At 32.1% G+C, this 15,427-nt stretch overlaps 1 protein-coding gene across 1 annotated transcript in view; it reads left to right on the plus strand.

Moving 5' to 3' along the window:
• Smp_000530 (zinc finger transcription factor gli2) overlaps nucleotides 1-15,427 on the plus strand; it is a gene marked incomplete at both ends in the record, with an annotated part of 81,030 nt that overhangs the window by 21,557 nt on the left and 44,046 nt on the right. The window contains 2 exons of the mRNA XM_018790404.1: nucleotides 10,594-11,201; nucleotides 12,438-14,389. Of these exons, the coding sequence (XP_018646315.1) occupies nucleotides 10,594-11,201; nucleotides 12,438-14,389 (2,560 nt within the window). The remainder of the gene's footprint in view (nucleotides 1-10,593; nucleotides 11,202-12,437; nucleotides 14,390-15,427) is intronic.

Consider the following 15,427-nt stretch of genomic DNA (forward strand, 5'->3'; position numbering starts at 1 on the left):
TGTCCATCTTATATATATATATATATATATATATAATATACAAAGATACTTGGAAACTAAAATTTGGACACCGATTAAGAGGAAAAACAATTACACATTACATGTTATATATATATATAGTTAGTTAGTTAGACAGTATCCAAATACCATTTAGTTGTTGTAAGGTGTTTGCAAACATATATATTTATCAAATCAGATTTCATGTATGCATATCTAAATATTTACAAAAGTAGGTAGGTTTATCGGTCAAGTGCTGTGACGCGAAACTGGTAAGTCCTGGGTTCGAATCTCGCGAGGCGGGATCATGGATGCGCACTGCTTAGGAGTTCCACAATAGGCCGTCAAGCAGTGCTTCCAGGTTTTCTACGGTGGTCTGGCTCTAATTGACTCATAATTTCAAGTATGTATATAAAAGTAGGTATTGTATAATTGAAGGATATGAATATCTTTACTCTGTAAATGTTTGATAAATATTCAATTAAATCTTCCTTTCGTAATCTTTAACAAGGAGGAGTGATTAATTATGTAATAGTTAGATTATTTGTAACAGTCTATGATGATAGATTTAATACTTAATATGTCGTAATTAATTAAAGATGAAACAAGTCAACCCACTAACTTGTCATGAAGGTCTATGAACGTGATTTTTTTCTATAACGTATTTTCAATTCAGTCAATTGGGAGTCTTTTCATGATATCATGTGAATAAAACTACATAGTAAATCATTTCTGTCCCTTGAAACATTTAAATTCAAATACTATCATAAGATTGTTTGTTCAGTTATCAATCAGCATGGTTACTGATTGAGGGTTCTGGGTTCATGTCTTGCATACAGGATCGTTGATGAGTTCTGCTAAAGAGTCCCAAACTATGACGAAACAGTAGTCAAGTGATTTCAGGTTTTCAATAATGGTTTAATTTAGATTAGTTCATGATTTCAGTGAAATTCAATAGTCTTCATAATCCCATACTGAAAAAGTTTTTTGAATTTTTTTCTTATTTTAATCTTGTTCCTATACACACAAAAATTTATAAAATATGTTGAATTTTAATAGTTGATATTATGAATCAATTGAAGCTAGACCACTATGTAAAACCTGAAAGCACTGGACGGCCGTTTCGTCCTATTATGGGACTCCTCAGCAGTGCGTATCCACGATCCCGCCTCGTGAGATTCGAACCCAGGACCTGTCACTTTCGCGCGTGAGCGCTTAACCACTAGACCACTGAGCCGGCATCCAACGGTGTTAATGTGTAACTTCAACCAATCCAAGAAGTTTTTTTAATTTAATACATTAAAATTTAACTTTTTTCATGATAATTTGGTACAAAATGTAATAATTTGACGTTAAATACCATGTTTTTGTGAAATAATTTTTAACTATCTCAATTTCCTATCCTTCGTATTATTATGATTTTCGGTGCGTTTGGAACATTTATTGAAACTTTACAAACTAAATTATGCTAAACAGTTGTTAACAATGATAATAATAATAGTGATTTTAAGTTATATGTAGCTGAAGAGAAACCATGAAACAGAATAAATTTATTTTATTCTGTGAACCTTGTTATTCTTGGTCTGTTTAAGTTTATCAAGGGATCTGGTTGCATGAATTCATACTACTTTCTTGACAACTGTAAGTCTTCCATCTTTGCCATGAAGATAAAATCATCTCAATATTTGTAGGGTATGTAGATCGTTAGACCGAAACTCTAAGAAGTTTTGTACTTCGTACTTTAAAAAAGGTTCTCAAATACAACACGGAGGACACAAAGCCAATCACACGTGATGGCGAAACTCTACAAGAGGTGGAAACATTCACGCACCTGGGAAGCATCAATGATAAGCAAGAAGGATCTGATGCAAATGTAAAGGCAAGGATTGGAAAAGCAAGGACCTCATTTCTACAATTGAAGAACATATGGAACTCAAAACAACTGTCAACTAACGTCAAAGTGAACATCTTCAATAAGGATGTCAAGACAGTCAGTCCTACGGTATGGATCTGAAACGTGGAGAACTACTACATCCATCGTCAAGAAGGTACAAGTATTTATGAACAGTTGTTTACGCAAAATACTCAACATTCACTGGCCGGACACCATCAGCAACAGCGTTTTATGGGAGAGGACAAACCAGCTTCCAGATGAAGAGGGAATTCGGAAAAGATGTTGGAAGTGGATAGTACATACATTAAAAAATTATCAAACTGCATTACGAGGCAAGCGCTAAATTGGAATCCAGAAGAGAAGCGGAAAAGAGGAAGGCCAAAGACACACTACGTCGGGAAATAGGAGCAGATATTAAAAGAATGAATGTTAACTGGGAGGAACTCGAAAGAATTACCCAGGACAGGGTTGGATGGAGAATGCTGGTCGACGGCCTATACTCCTCGACGAGGGGTAACAGGCGTAAGTAAGTAAGGAACTACCACCACTTACTGAAAGTTAAGCATATTATTACGATATCAAGTCACTGAGACAGGTGGCTACTTTGAAGTTTTTAAACAGAATCCAATTATCATTCTTGACAAACATATTACTAATCATGACTCAGAGTTTGATTAACATATATATCTCTTTTCTTCAAGAAATCACCTAAAACTGTAACAGTTCACCAGTAAATTCTTTCACTATGACACTAGATAATACAGAAACGACTCTCACAGATAGTAACAACTATCTTATGGTTGTAAACATGATTTGCCACCAAATGTTGACTGTAACAAAACCTAGATCCATAGACACTTTCCTATCAGTTAAAATCATATGATAGGCTACTTTTTCTTGATCATTATCATTGGTTTTCTTATATTTCTTAACATCCTTCTATCATTTAAGCTTCTATCAAGTATTCAAATAGATTTTTGAATAAAAGGAATAATACCGAAAATTGTTATTATTATTATTATTATTATGTCTATAAATTACATTTAATAAAGATAAAAATGAATATCAGATGCTTTTAATGTTATTTTTATAATGAGACATATGTTACTTTAAGTCCATTGAATAAAGCATATGTTTAATTTTAATGAATTTTGAATTATTTCTTCTTTTTTTTTAAAAAAAAACGATGTTCAAGTGTGAATTTCTACTCTTTTTTTAAAAAAGATGTAGTACAATGTAGCGCAGTTAATCATTCAATTTATATGTAGATATACATGGATACAGATGTTAACTCTTTTCTTTTTTTTTCATAGATACATTGTTTTATGAACCTAACATTTTTTTAAAAAACTCAATACGATTTATTTAAATATATGAGTTTTTAAAGGAATTGAATGATTAGAAGAATTCATTTTGTTATTGATTAATTTGAAAGATTGAAAATATAATATTTAAGCTGATGTTTAAGATGTGTACTTACTGAATTACTCACTTATGCCTGTTACCCCTCATTGAGGAGTATAGGCTGCTCACCAACATTCTCCATCTAAGTCTGACCTGACAATCCTTTACAGTTGCTATTCATCCTTTTCATGTCCGCTTCCAATTCTCAAAGTAGTGTTTTCTTTGGCCTTCCTCTTTTCTACTTCCCTTCAGGAATTCAAATTAGCGCTTGCCTCATGATGCAGTTTGATAATTTTCTCAATATATGCCTTATTCACTCTCATCGTCTTTCCCTAAATTCCGCTTCAGCTCAAAGCTGGTTTATTCTCTCTCACAGTAGACTGTTGCTGATGATATCTGACCAACGGAGATTGATTATCTTGCGTAGACAATTGTTTATAAATACTTTTACATTTTTGATGATGGTTATAGTAGTTCTTTTTAAGATGTGTGGAGAGTAGAAAAGTTCCTGTTTGAATAAACCAGGATAGATAAATTTAACGAAAAACGGCTTAACAATGATTCAAGTCAAAATAGTGCTGAAATACAATGTAAGCTCATTGGTACTATGACAAGCTAATTATAATTCTTATGATAACTCGTACAACTGATGAAGATATTTTTTGTCCTGAAGTTAATTTCTGTGAAATTCTAAGTATTTAACATCCCCTATTTTTTCTTTGTTTTATGTAAATGCATTAAAAAAAGTATCATTTAGACTGATGTAAAAAAAAGCATCTCCTTACGAAAGTAAACTGAAGTGAGGAGTATCTATGTATATTAACTCACAGATCCTACTTTTGATTGTAGGTGCTCACTGCTGTGGAGCCTCAAATCAAGATGAAACAATATAGTTACAAAAATATGCCTCTATTTTGTAAAAAAAAGGAGGAATACAGTAATGATTCGACTTGAAATCCTATTCTTGTACATGTTAATATACATTTCGTACTACTGACCAACCATAAGTAGTCAAAAACCGTCCAAGTTTTTCAGAAGTAGATAATGAATCATGGGATTAAATTATAGTTTTGTCTATCGTTTGACTTAAAATCTCTGATTTACATGTAATTTTAGTTTAAATATAAACGGTAACAATAACAATGTTAACCAAGTTTAAATACTAGGAATACTATTATGGATATTTACGAAACTATAAGATCCTATTTAGATGACTGGTTTTATCCTATCGTTTTATTTTATTGAAACTTTAAAAAAAACTTTATTGCTTAACAAAAATCAATATATTGAGGTCAAAATGTTTAGATCAATATTAAGATCATAAAAAGGTGTTAATACTATTCAGTAAATTCGGGTATAAGTCAATATACATCTACGTTCAACTGATTATTCTAGTGTATATATCTGTTTCTTTGTTAATTTTTCTGCGATTTCATTAAATTATAGTTTATTTACAAGCAAAGATGGATAGTGGCTAGCAGTGGAATCCAGGACGCGCGTTTCGTCCTATTTGGGACTTGTCAGCTGGATGTACCTGCATCTCAGAGTCGGTATCCACTCTGGGACTCGAACCCACTACCTTTCGCTTCAAACGCCGTCGCGTTATCCACTCAGCTACTGAGTCCTGATAGCCACTTGCCTATGCAATAAGGTGAAGTTTAAACCCATTTGGTATTGTTTATATGCGATACCTTTATAGTGAGGTAACACACCAACTCTGAGATGCAAGTACATCAAGCTGATGAGTCCCAAATAGGACGAAACGTGCGTCCTGGATTTCACTGCTTGCCACTATCCATCTTTGCTTACAAGGCTTGTGAAATAAGGTTATGTCGAGGCAATACGCACAGTATGCACATATGCCAATTAGAGACTGACCAGTTGCAGTCCTAAACAAGATTCAAACAAGCAATACTAATGGAATACAATTTATTTAGCCTAAATATTCGTTAGATGTGAGACAGTCACTTAATTATATATAAACAGGTGCATAGATGGATATGGATAGGATACTTGTTAATGGATTTGTGACCCATCTGCCACTCAATATTCAATATATATATACAATTTCTGGCATTTAACGTCCATTTAGTAAGTGAATACTGAATAAAGATGTAAAATTTTTACTGAGGATTTTATTTCAAGCTGTAACTTTCAGTTTATCTGATTTTTTTCACCCAATAAGTTCTGATACTCTGCCAAAGATTGTTGACGGAAGGGACATGTATATAGCTTTAAATAATCAAAACGAAAGTTACAGGGATAATTTACACTCTTCTATGCAGCCTTGACATATTACATGAATGGGAAAAAAATCTTGTAAAATGCCAAATATATAACTTTCATCGATCATTGATAAAGGAGGGTTATCTTCACATATTGGATATAGTTGTATTTTATAAAAAACGGAAATCACGTCAATATTTCCTTACTAAAGTGTCGATACACAATAGAAGTTTTATATCTAAATGTAATTATTCCATACTATGAAAATGATACTTGATTAGCTGAATAGAAATAATTCTACTTCATCAATGAATCATAATTGAACTTTGAAAGGGTGTACATTCTTTTCAACAGTTCAAAGTATAATATGATATTTAGTAGTCAGTTTACTTAATTAGTAAATTGTGTTAGTTCTTCGAATATTGACAATTGATTTTTCTTAACGCTTTTATCAAATCTAAACAAAATTCTTCATAGTTGAAAGCGTGAGTCAATTGAAGCTAGACCACCATAGAAAACCTGGAAGCACTGGACGGCCGTTTCGTCCTATTATGGGACTCCTCAGCTAGCTTCAATTGACTCACGCTTTCAACTATGAAAAATACTAAATCTCCACAAAACCGATTCTAAACGAAATTGTTTAATAAGGAAAAATGCGAGAGAAAAAAGAGATACCACCTGTTTTAATGTATTAACATGTTAGAACATAAATATATAGAAGATACTTGTTATCCATATGATGAATGAATGTTGTGACCACTGGTTTGTAATAAATAGACATTGTCAATAATATTTGACTGAAGGATTTATATTTCAATTTGTTATTTCTTCTAAAGACTATTGATGAATAATATACACCATGTAGACAGACTATGATTTAAATATGTGAGTTAGATTGAAATGTAGGAAGAGAGAGATAGAGAGAGGAATAGACAGTAATAATAAGTTGTGCTACTGGTACTCACTCAGTCTTAGAAAAAATAACTTTACGTTTACGGAGGTCTTAACTTGAAATTTTATCAGGTCAATAAATTTGTCGGTTATTTATCACACTCTTGTTCTCCATTTATTTCCAAACATTGACGTTGGTAAAAAAATGTTAGAGATGTTTATTGAATATACTTCGTTCAAAGCTGAAACAAGTATGTAAAAAATAACCTGTTGTTGGGTGGTTTGAGGCAGTCAGCAAGAACCTCTGGATTTGCGTTTCATGACAGTTGTAATTTAACAGCATAGTTTGTCAAAAAGCTTAAAACTCAGACGTCTATCACTCATAGTCATAATCAGGAGGCGTTACCACTGAGTTAGTCTAGGTGTAACTAAAATTTGACAGATCTGAGGTGCTCAAATTAATGATTCATCGATTAGTAATGAATATTGCATTTGTTCATAACCTTTAATATTGATCTTAACTAACCCCTACTTAAACACCTACATGTGCCATATACGACATTGAGTCATTCAGATTTGAGATCACAGTGCAACTTATTCGATAGAATTTAGTCATCATGATGGACTAGACTAATACAACATTGATCACTATTTGAAGATTACTAACCAGTGCACCAATAAAACTTCTCAAGCAATTTCTAGGAAGTTTAACAGAACATTCAGTCCAGTTATTTGAAATCAATCCTCAGAATTGGTTTAAATGCTTATCTGATATTTATATGGAAAGTTGTGCATCATGAAGATAAGTAACTGATAATGTAACTGGCTGTACTTACAAAAATAAAGTATTAGTCGTTATACAACATGATCAATATGATAGAAACTAGTAACTAATAAAATTCTCATGTATCCCTCACGGTTTGAAAAGACTAGGAGTCCAAATTTAATAAAGAATATGAATTCGTTCGCAATACCGACTTACTTTGGTTAAACTGCACTTAATTGATGTGGAGAATTTAAACAAATTTGATGACTAGAAGTTGATTTTCATTATAATGAGTGTAAGTATTTCTTGAGATTGCTGACTCCTCAGGAATCTGCATACGCGACCCAACCAGGAATCGAAACCAGGGCCATCAGGTCATATGGACGATATTGCCTATAGTTTTCCATTGCTCACTAGTGATTAGTTTCAAAAGGTGACTCCTGAAGTTATAATGAGTAGACGTGATCAGTGGAGCTAAACCATTTCGTGTATCCCAGTTACCCCTAATGACATTGAAAAATGGTAGTGTAATATGATGAATTGATTGAAGTGAAAGATTGAAACAATCCCACGTTAACTCAGCGACCTAAACGTTAAGTGCTTTCCACAAAGCCTAAAGATTCTGTATTGGATTCACTATACGTTCGTCAGTATACACTTCTTAGGAGTCGGACACTTCTAAGAAATATCCGTCCAATCTTGCCTTATTTTCAATGGTTGTCTAACTAAAATCAGTCCATGGTGTGACCTGTAATATTCATCACAGTTATACACTAAATGTTTGCAACTTAGGTATAATACAGGATGAAACATTTTTTCAGTCATTTCACAGTTCACTACTAACAAACAAATACGTAGGTTGTAAATAGATTAAACAAAAATGAAGTCGAAGCCAAAAAAATGTTTCGTATAAGAAAACCTTTCTCTCTTCTTATATAGTTTTCAAATTTGACTAACAGGCTTGTGTAAAAACCACATAAAAATGGTTCATATAGCTGAAGACATAGAAAAAATATCGTTAATTCACTTGTATTTCAATCACATAAATCTTATAATTTTTACATGAGTCTAAATAACCACAATGACTAAATTTATCTTGTATATTCTACACTTACATACTGTAATTTTGTTTTCAGACAAAAATAAAGGAAAGTGAAAAGTCTTTATTGATGACGGCTTCATTGTTCTTGTTTAACTGACACAATAATAAAAGTTTTCTAATTTCTGAAAGATATTATTGATTTCTTCACAGTTGAAATTACGAGTCAATCTAAGCTAGACTACTAGTGGAAACCTGAAAGAACTGGAGGGCTGTTTCATCCTAGTATGGGACCCCTCATCATTGTGCTCACTACCCCACACATGGGATTTGAACCCAGGACCTTCGGTTTAGGGTCCGAAAGCTCAACTTCTAGATCATTGAGTCGTGATCCAGCGTTGTTTATGTCCAACTTCAATTAATTCATGATATTGTTGAGTTTAAACTCCTAGAGAGACTTTGATATATAATCTCAGAAATATTGTTCTAATAGTATGGTATAGAATTTAGGGTATTGATAGAGATGACAATCTTACCACTATATTTATTCCTACTAGTTATAGATTTTTCTCATGTTTGGGTGGTCAGGAAGACATTCTTATTTTTTATTTTATTAGAAATCTAAATTTGGTTTTATGTTACCAAAAGTGTATTTCTTCTCTCCTCCTCCTCCTTTCTCTCTTTATTTATATAGTTTATTCTAAATAACACATTTTATTATCGGGAAATTTTAATGAATATCATGTTACTGACAATATATGGGGTTAGGTAATGTTGACAATTAATGCAATTTCATATATATATCACTTGTGCTACTATTGTGGTTATATTTAGGAATTATCCCGTTATATACCTTATCACTTTCTCACAAAGGGTTTTTGAAATATTTATATGTGTATATATATGAAACATAATTTATACACTATTTTAGTAACAATATTTAGTTACCATCATAACTACTGTCAGTATTCAGGGGGTAGATTATAATAAAATTGGTTATTTTTTTTTATTTTTATGTCAAAAGTATTGTTATCAGTCATTCCAATAGATTATTTGATCGATTTTAAAGATTTTAGTTTTATGTGACAATAAAACCACTTTAAAATAAGGTTAAAGTATTTGAATAGTATTCTATAATTCAATAGACAGCTAGCTGAGCCATTTATTTCAGGTTAATTAGATGAAACTTTAAATGGTTATCAATAAAGAGGATTTAGAAGAAGGTATACTTACTTACTTACTCCCGTTACCCCTAGTGGAGCATAGGCCACCCATCACCATTATTCATTCAACTCTTTCTTTAACAATTTTTTCTAGTTGTTTCCAGTTTCCGACTCAGTGTACTTTTTGATCTTCCACTTTTCCTTTTCACTTCAAGTTTCTAAATTAGCGCTTATCTCATGATGCAGTTTGATAATTTTCTCAATATATGTCTTATCCACTCACATCGTCTTTCCCTAATTTTCTCTTTAGCTCCAAGCTGGTTTGTTATCTCCCACAGTAGACTTTTGCTGATGATATCTGATCAACGGAGATTGATTATCTTGCGTAGACAATTGTTTATAAATACTTTTACATTTTTGATGATGGTTGTAGTAGTTCTGCAAGTTTTAGCTCTGTACATTAGAACTATCTTGATGTTTGTATTGAAGATTCTCATTTTGATATTGGTTGATAGTTGTTTCGATTTCCATATGTTCTTCAATTTTTGTGAATGCTGTCCTTGCTTTGCCAATCATTGCTTTTGCTGAAATAAGGTATAGTAATAGAATTTTCTAAGTATTTAACAATGAAAACCTAACATCATTTATGTAAATAATACCGACAAGTTGTAGAACTTCAAATAGCATGAATTTAGATCAACCATAATTCATGTTACTGTCGATTATTCATCTTTAACCTTTCTGCACCACTGTTTTTTATCCACTCTTATTTGGCACTGTTGAGTAGTTTGTAAAATTGAACCCACCAACTCTTTATTAGTTGTTTAAAGCAGTTGCGTTATTTAAATGGTTTATGATTTTTATAACAGATGATTAACGACATAAATAGATCAGTGTTCACGTATTTAGCTAAAGCATACTTGAAACTTCAAGAGAGCAACATCATTCTAGACGTTAATTACCCTTTGTTGAAGTTATCTTCCTAGATACAAGTAATGATGATGTTGTTTAAAATGAAACTTTTTGGAAGTAAATCATTCATATTAGTGAGCATAACACAACCAACGGCATTTATTTAATCTACTTGAAACTTGAAATTTAGTTTGGTTAAATAGTCAGTTTTTCACCAACTGAACTTTTGTTTATCAGCTATAAAGTTGAAATAATACCTGATTCAAAATAATTTTTCTTAAATTGCATTTTCATACTGTAGGCCACAATTCGCGAATGAAAAACTGTTGGATTCTGTACGATCTAAAAATTTTAACAACACTAATATTAGTAACAAAGTGGAATGTTCTTCTCCAGATGCTAATATGGTTGCAGCCGTTGCATTCAATGCTGTCCGTAGATGGTTTACTAATTCATCAACATTAACTAATTCAGATAATACAATGAAATCTGTATGGAACGAAAACATGAGAACAGGAAATTCTGGTACAAATTCAATTGGTTTCATGAATCAATCGAATATATTACCTTATGCATCATTGAATTCTCGTTTACAACATCCATTGTTACCTCCACCTTTAGTTTTGAACTCAACTGTCGGTAATGCAACCACACAAAATTCAACACATAATAACTATGGAATGTTTATGCATCGTGGACATCATAGTAGTGGATACGTTCCGAATCATACAGCCCCAATGTTACGTGGGGGTAAGAAACGGTCTCATTCTCAATCATCTGTAAATGAATTATTTGATATATCAAGTTTAACAAGAAGTTCTCAAGGTTCATTGAATATCATGCAATCTATGCGTGGTTCACATAGCATGGGACCAAGTGCTGAAGGTTCATATGGTCATTTATCTGCTGGTAAGTTACTATAATAGTACTATTACATAACATTGGAACGCCGAATAGCCGAATTCGACATGATTTTTGGCAACATGTATAAAATGTAGTACACCTAATAAGTTGAAAATTAGATAAACGACAGTAAAATATCTACATCAGCAGTTCATAAAACATGGGCATTTATAAATCCCTAGTTAAACAACATCATATGATGTTTAGTAAGCATCAAAAGAATGAATGATAAACCAAGAGTAACTTGTATATATTTACAATGATTAATCATTTAGTGGTGACCAATATCATGTTTATCTAGCCTTTTTAAGTACAAACAAATTATTATCTATTAATTTGCAGTGTGATCACTAGTCAAAATAACACGATATTGCATGGACAAAGTTATAATATTAGATTATTGAAGGTAATTAGGAAGAATACAAAATTATGACATCATTCACTACTCAATGGGCAGTCGTCTCAGTTTAACTGGAGTTCATTCGTGGTCTGAATACTTCAGTGCTAATATCTCACACTGTGAAACTAGATGATGCGGGTTCAACTCATATTAGAGGCACTAGTCCCTTTAAGATTGCAGGTATGCTTTTTTGATGAGGGCTAACTGGCATGAGACGTATGTCTAAGATTCCCAACCGGCTGTATCCAAATACCGCTTCGTATTGCCTTCTGAATTCATACACCATTGGTTTTAATTTAAGAACAGATATTAGGGTGGTTGATAAACGAAGTATAAGGAATTATCTCGAAGCCAAGCCACAAGAAGTTCAAGAAATTCCCTTCGATAATGTCTTGAAAGTACTTAATACTGAAACTCATATATTTGTTTCAACTCGTTTTTGACTGATTAACTAAACATGATTTCATACTAGTGAATGTTGTTTATATTCTTTACACTAATTTAAAGTTGCGAAAATTACACTCAATGTGCAGGAACTGGACATCATTGGTTGTGTCTTTTAAATTTATCCCTTGGTTCTTTTCAAGTTGCACGAAGATTATTAGCACGTTTTAATTTAAAGTATGTAGATTTGAATAAGAATAATATTTAATAATCACTTAAGATGGTTACTATTATTCATGTATCTAAATGTTCACTCCGTACCTCTATGCTTTATTTAGTTAATTTTATATACTGTTCTCCTCTAAAAACACTTTAATCTCTTCCTAGATTTCTAATATAATAATTAAAATTGATCTCAGAGAAAAAAATATTTTCTTTATTTCATTTTCATCATTAAGCTTCACTTGGTGCAAGTCCTGGCGCTTCATGTGATATTCGTCGTACACTAAGCAGTAATGGCAACTCTTCACATACTGCTCCACCAGCTCCATTTAGTGAGAGATCACCATTCTGGTCACCTAATTCACCACATTCATCAGGTAGTGGGTTTGATAATTATCAAACATCTTCACATAAATCTTTACCGTTACCGTCAACTTTACAAACATATCAGCAGCATTCCGGATATACATCTACAAGTGGTAGTAGTGGTAATCGTTCAACTGGTTGTTTAAATCGTGCACCTTTTGGACATCTTGCCGTTTTATCTTCATCAAATTCATTAAATAAACAAATACGACAACAATCGGATTCTAATTCTGTGTCCAATTGTTCAATAGATGTTCCGGAAAAGCTGACAACTAATTCCTCTAATATGATATTACCATCATGTAGAACATTGGGATTGCCTACTAACAGTGTTACAGTATCTTCATCAGAAATAACAAAAAAATGTAATAATAATGTTTTACAGTCGGCAATGGCCTTCGCTGCAGTTGCGGTTGCAGCTGCAGCAGCCTCTTCGACAACATCTAGCATAACAGAGAGAGAAAATTCATCTTTATTGAATAAACATGTATTAGAGAATACTTTACATCGTGAATGTAGAGATCATGGTTTACATCAACACCCATCAAGTGAATGTGAGTCCTGTTCATCAACACTTACCATGGGTAATAACAATAATAAACTGAATGAATCAATCAATTCCGTGTATAATAATCTAGTTCCTTCATGCTTTATGAAACCACCTTCCTCTGCTACCATTAAAAGTTTAGCTACTACCACTGACAATAATAACAGTAATACTAATATTCTTTCAAACGATCTCTCAACAGACAATCGAAATAAATCTTTAAATAAGTTACCGTGTTATAATAACGATGCTGATGCTAACGATACATGCATGGATGCAACTAATAATGAAAATATCCAACAAGGAGTATTGAGAAAAATAATACCCTCTACTCCTTCACATTTCCAATTTTCTTCTAAAACTTATAATCAATTAACTCAAAACAATTCAAGTAATAAACCTATTACCGCTGTGAATAATGGCAACGACGTCAATAATGGTGGTAATATGTCTTCATCATTTACAAATCCTTTACATTGGCCATTTGAGTCAATACCGACACCTGACTGGTCACATACATGGTTTAACAACAATAATAACAATAATACCAATAGTACTATAAGATTTCAACTCAATCCAAATGAAACAATTCGAAGAAATGGACGAGTAAAAATTGAACAAATTGATCTAAATTCAACGGTATTATCTAAAAGTGAAATGTCTGAATTATTAATTAATGAAAACAGTAATAATAACCACCATCATTTATTTGGTAAAGGAAATAATCTTCTGTGTCCAACATTAACAAAAGATTTATTGAAACAACATTGTGCATTAAATAACTCTGATATTAATAGCATTACCAATAGTTTACTAAATCAACAATCTTCTCAAAGAAAGCAAATTGATGGCACATTGAATCAAATGCGTGGTATTAAAAATTTTGGTCGTACTTGTCGTATAACACCAGTATTAGAGGCAATAACGCCAGGGATAACCACATCAATTTCAGAGACATCAGCAGTTGCATCATCATCAACAACAGCGGCAACACCGACTACCACAGGATTGTTTAAACAAAAATCAATTGAACATTCACATAAATGGCAAAATCAAAATGTATTTAGTAGTCGTAGGAATTCAACACGTGATCCTAGTAACAATAATAATAGTGGTGTTGGACGTTGTTCAGTCGATGAACCAGATGTAGATGATGATGAAGAACTAGATGATGATGGAAGGGTACCACAAGAAGGTGATCCAGATTTTGTTGAAACAACATGTCGATGGGGTGATTGTACATTACAGTTTGATGATCAAGATGAATTAGTGAAAGTAAGTTGTTTTTTATTATTTTTAATTAATAGAAATTTTCATTGTGAAACAATATTGTTTTTAGTTGAATCTTCATCAGACTTTGACACACAGTAGTAGTATATATGTGTGTATAAGAGAAATATAAGAAAAATCACAGTAGTATACGAGTCAGTTATAAAATTAAAATAAATAACATAGCCAAACATAATGAGTAGAACGTACAAGTTTGCAGTAAAATAATAGATGAACTACTGATGATCAGAATAATAGAAGCTTAAGTCAATATTTAAACATAGGAAGTATATGAAAACTTAAATATGTAAACATCGTTTCCAAACGGAGTTCACTTCCGTCTCCTACATATAACAGAATCTACAGACTTGGATCAAAAACCCTAGACTATGTGTCTAGAAGAAATTTTTAGCCTCCTTAGCAGTTCCTTAGATGGGTTAAGTATAAAAAGAGATTTTACTTGTTATTATTAATGTTATTGTCATTATTATTTTCCATGTCCTTTGCCCGTTTATCTTCTTCACTCTCTTTCGTATGTGTTGTTCAATATCTAATTATTTCAGTACTTGTTATTCGTAATCCTAATAATTTTTAATGACTATTATTCTAATGTCTATCTTTTCAAGTTTTGACCAATATCTTATGTTGAAACATTGATTCGAGCTTTATCATTTTCTATAACCTGGCTTTGAACAAGTGTTCATCTTTACTTATTGAAGTAGTTATTCTAAGATGTGAAATGATCTATTACAAGGAGTATCTTATTTAGGTAGCTCTTTCACTCACTATCTTTCGTATTATGGTATCTTTTCAAAGCGCTTGAAAGAGGTAAGTGGATTTTTTGTGATTGTTAAGCCCATAATAAATTTGAGCGAGGACAATGAAATGCTGTTATTTTGGAAGCATGACAATCATTTTAGTCCTAATAAAAATTCAAGACAGCTTAATTGAATCAATACATGAAGGTAATATCGACTGATCAGTTAACATAATTGTTTGATTTATAAAAGTCGATCAAATGTAAATGAATAAACACAAGTTGTA

This window comes from Schistosoma mansoni, assembly GCF_000237925.1.
Source record: "Schistosoma mansoni, WGS project CABG00000000 data, supercontig 0113, strain Puerto Rico, whole genome shotgun sequence".
Taxonomy (NCBI): domain Eukaryota; kingdom Metazoa; phylum Platyhelminthes; class Trematoda; order Strigeidida; family Schistosomatidae; genus Schistosoma; species Schistosoma mansoni.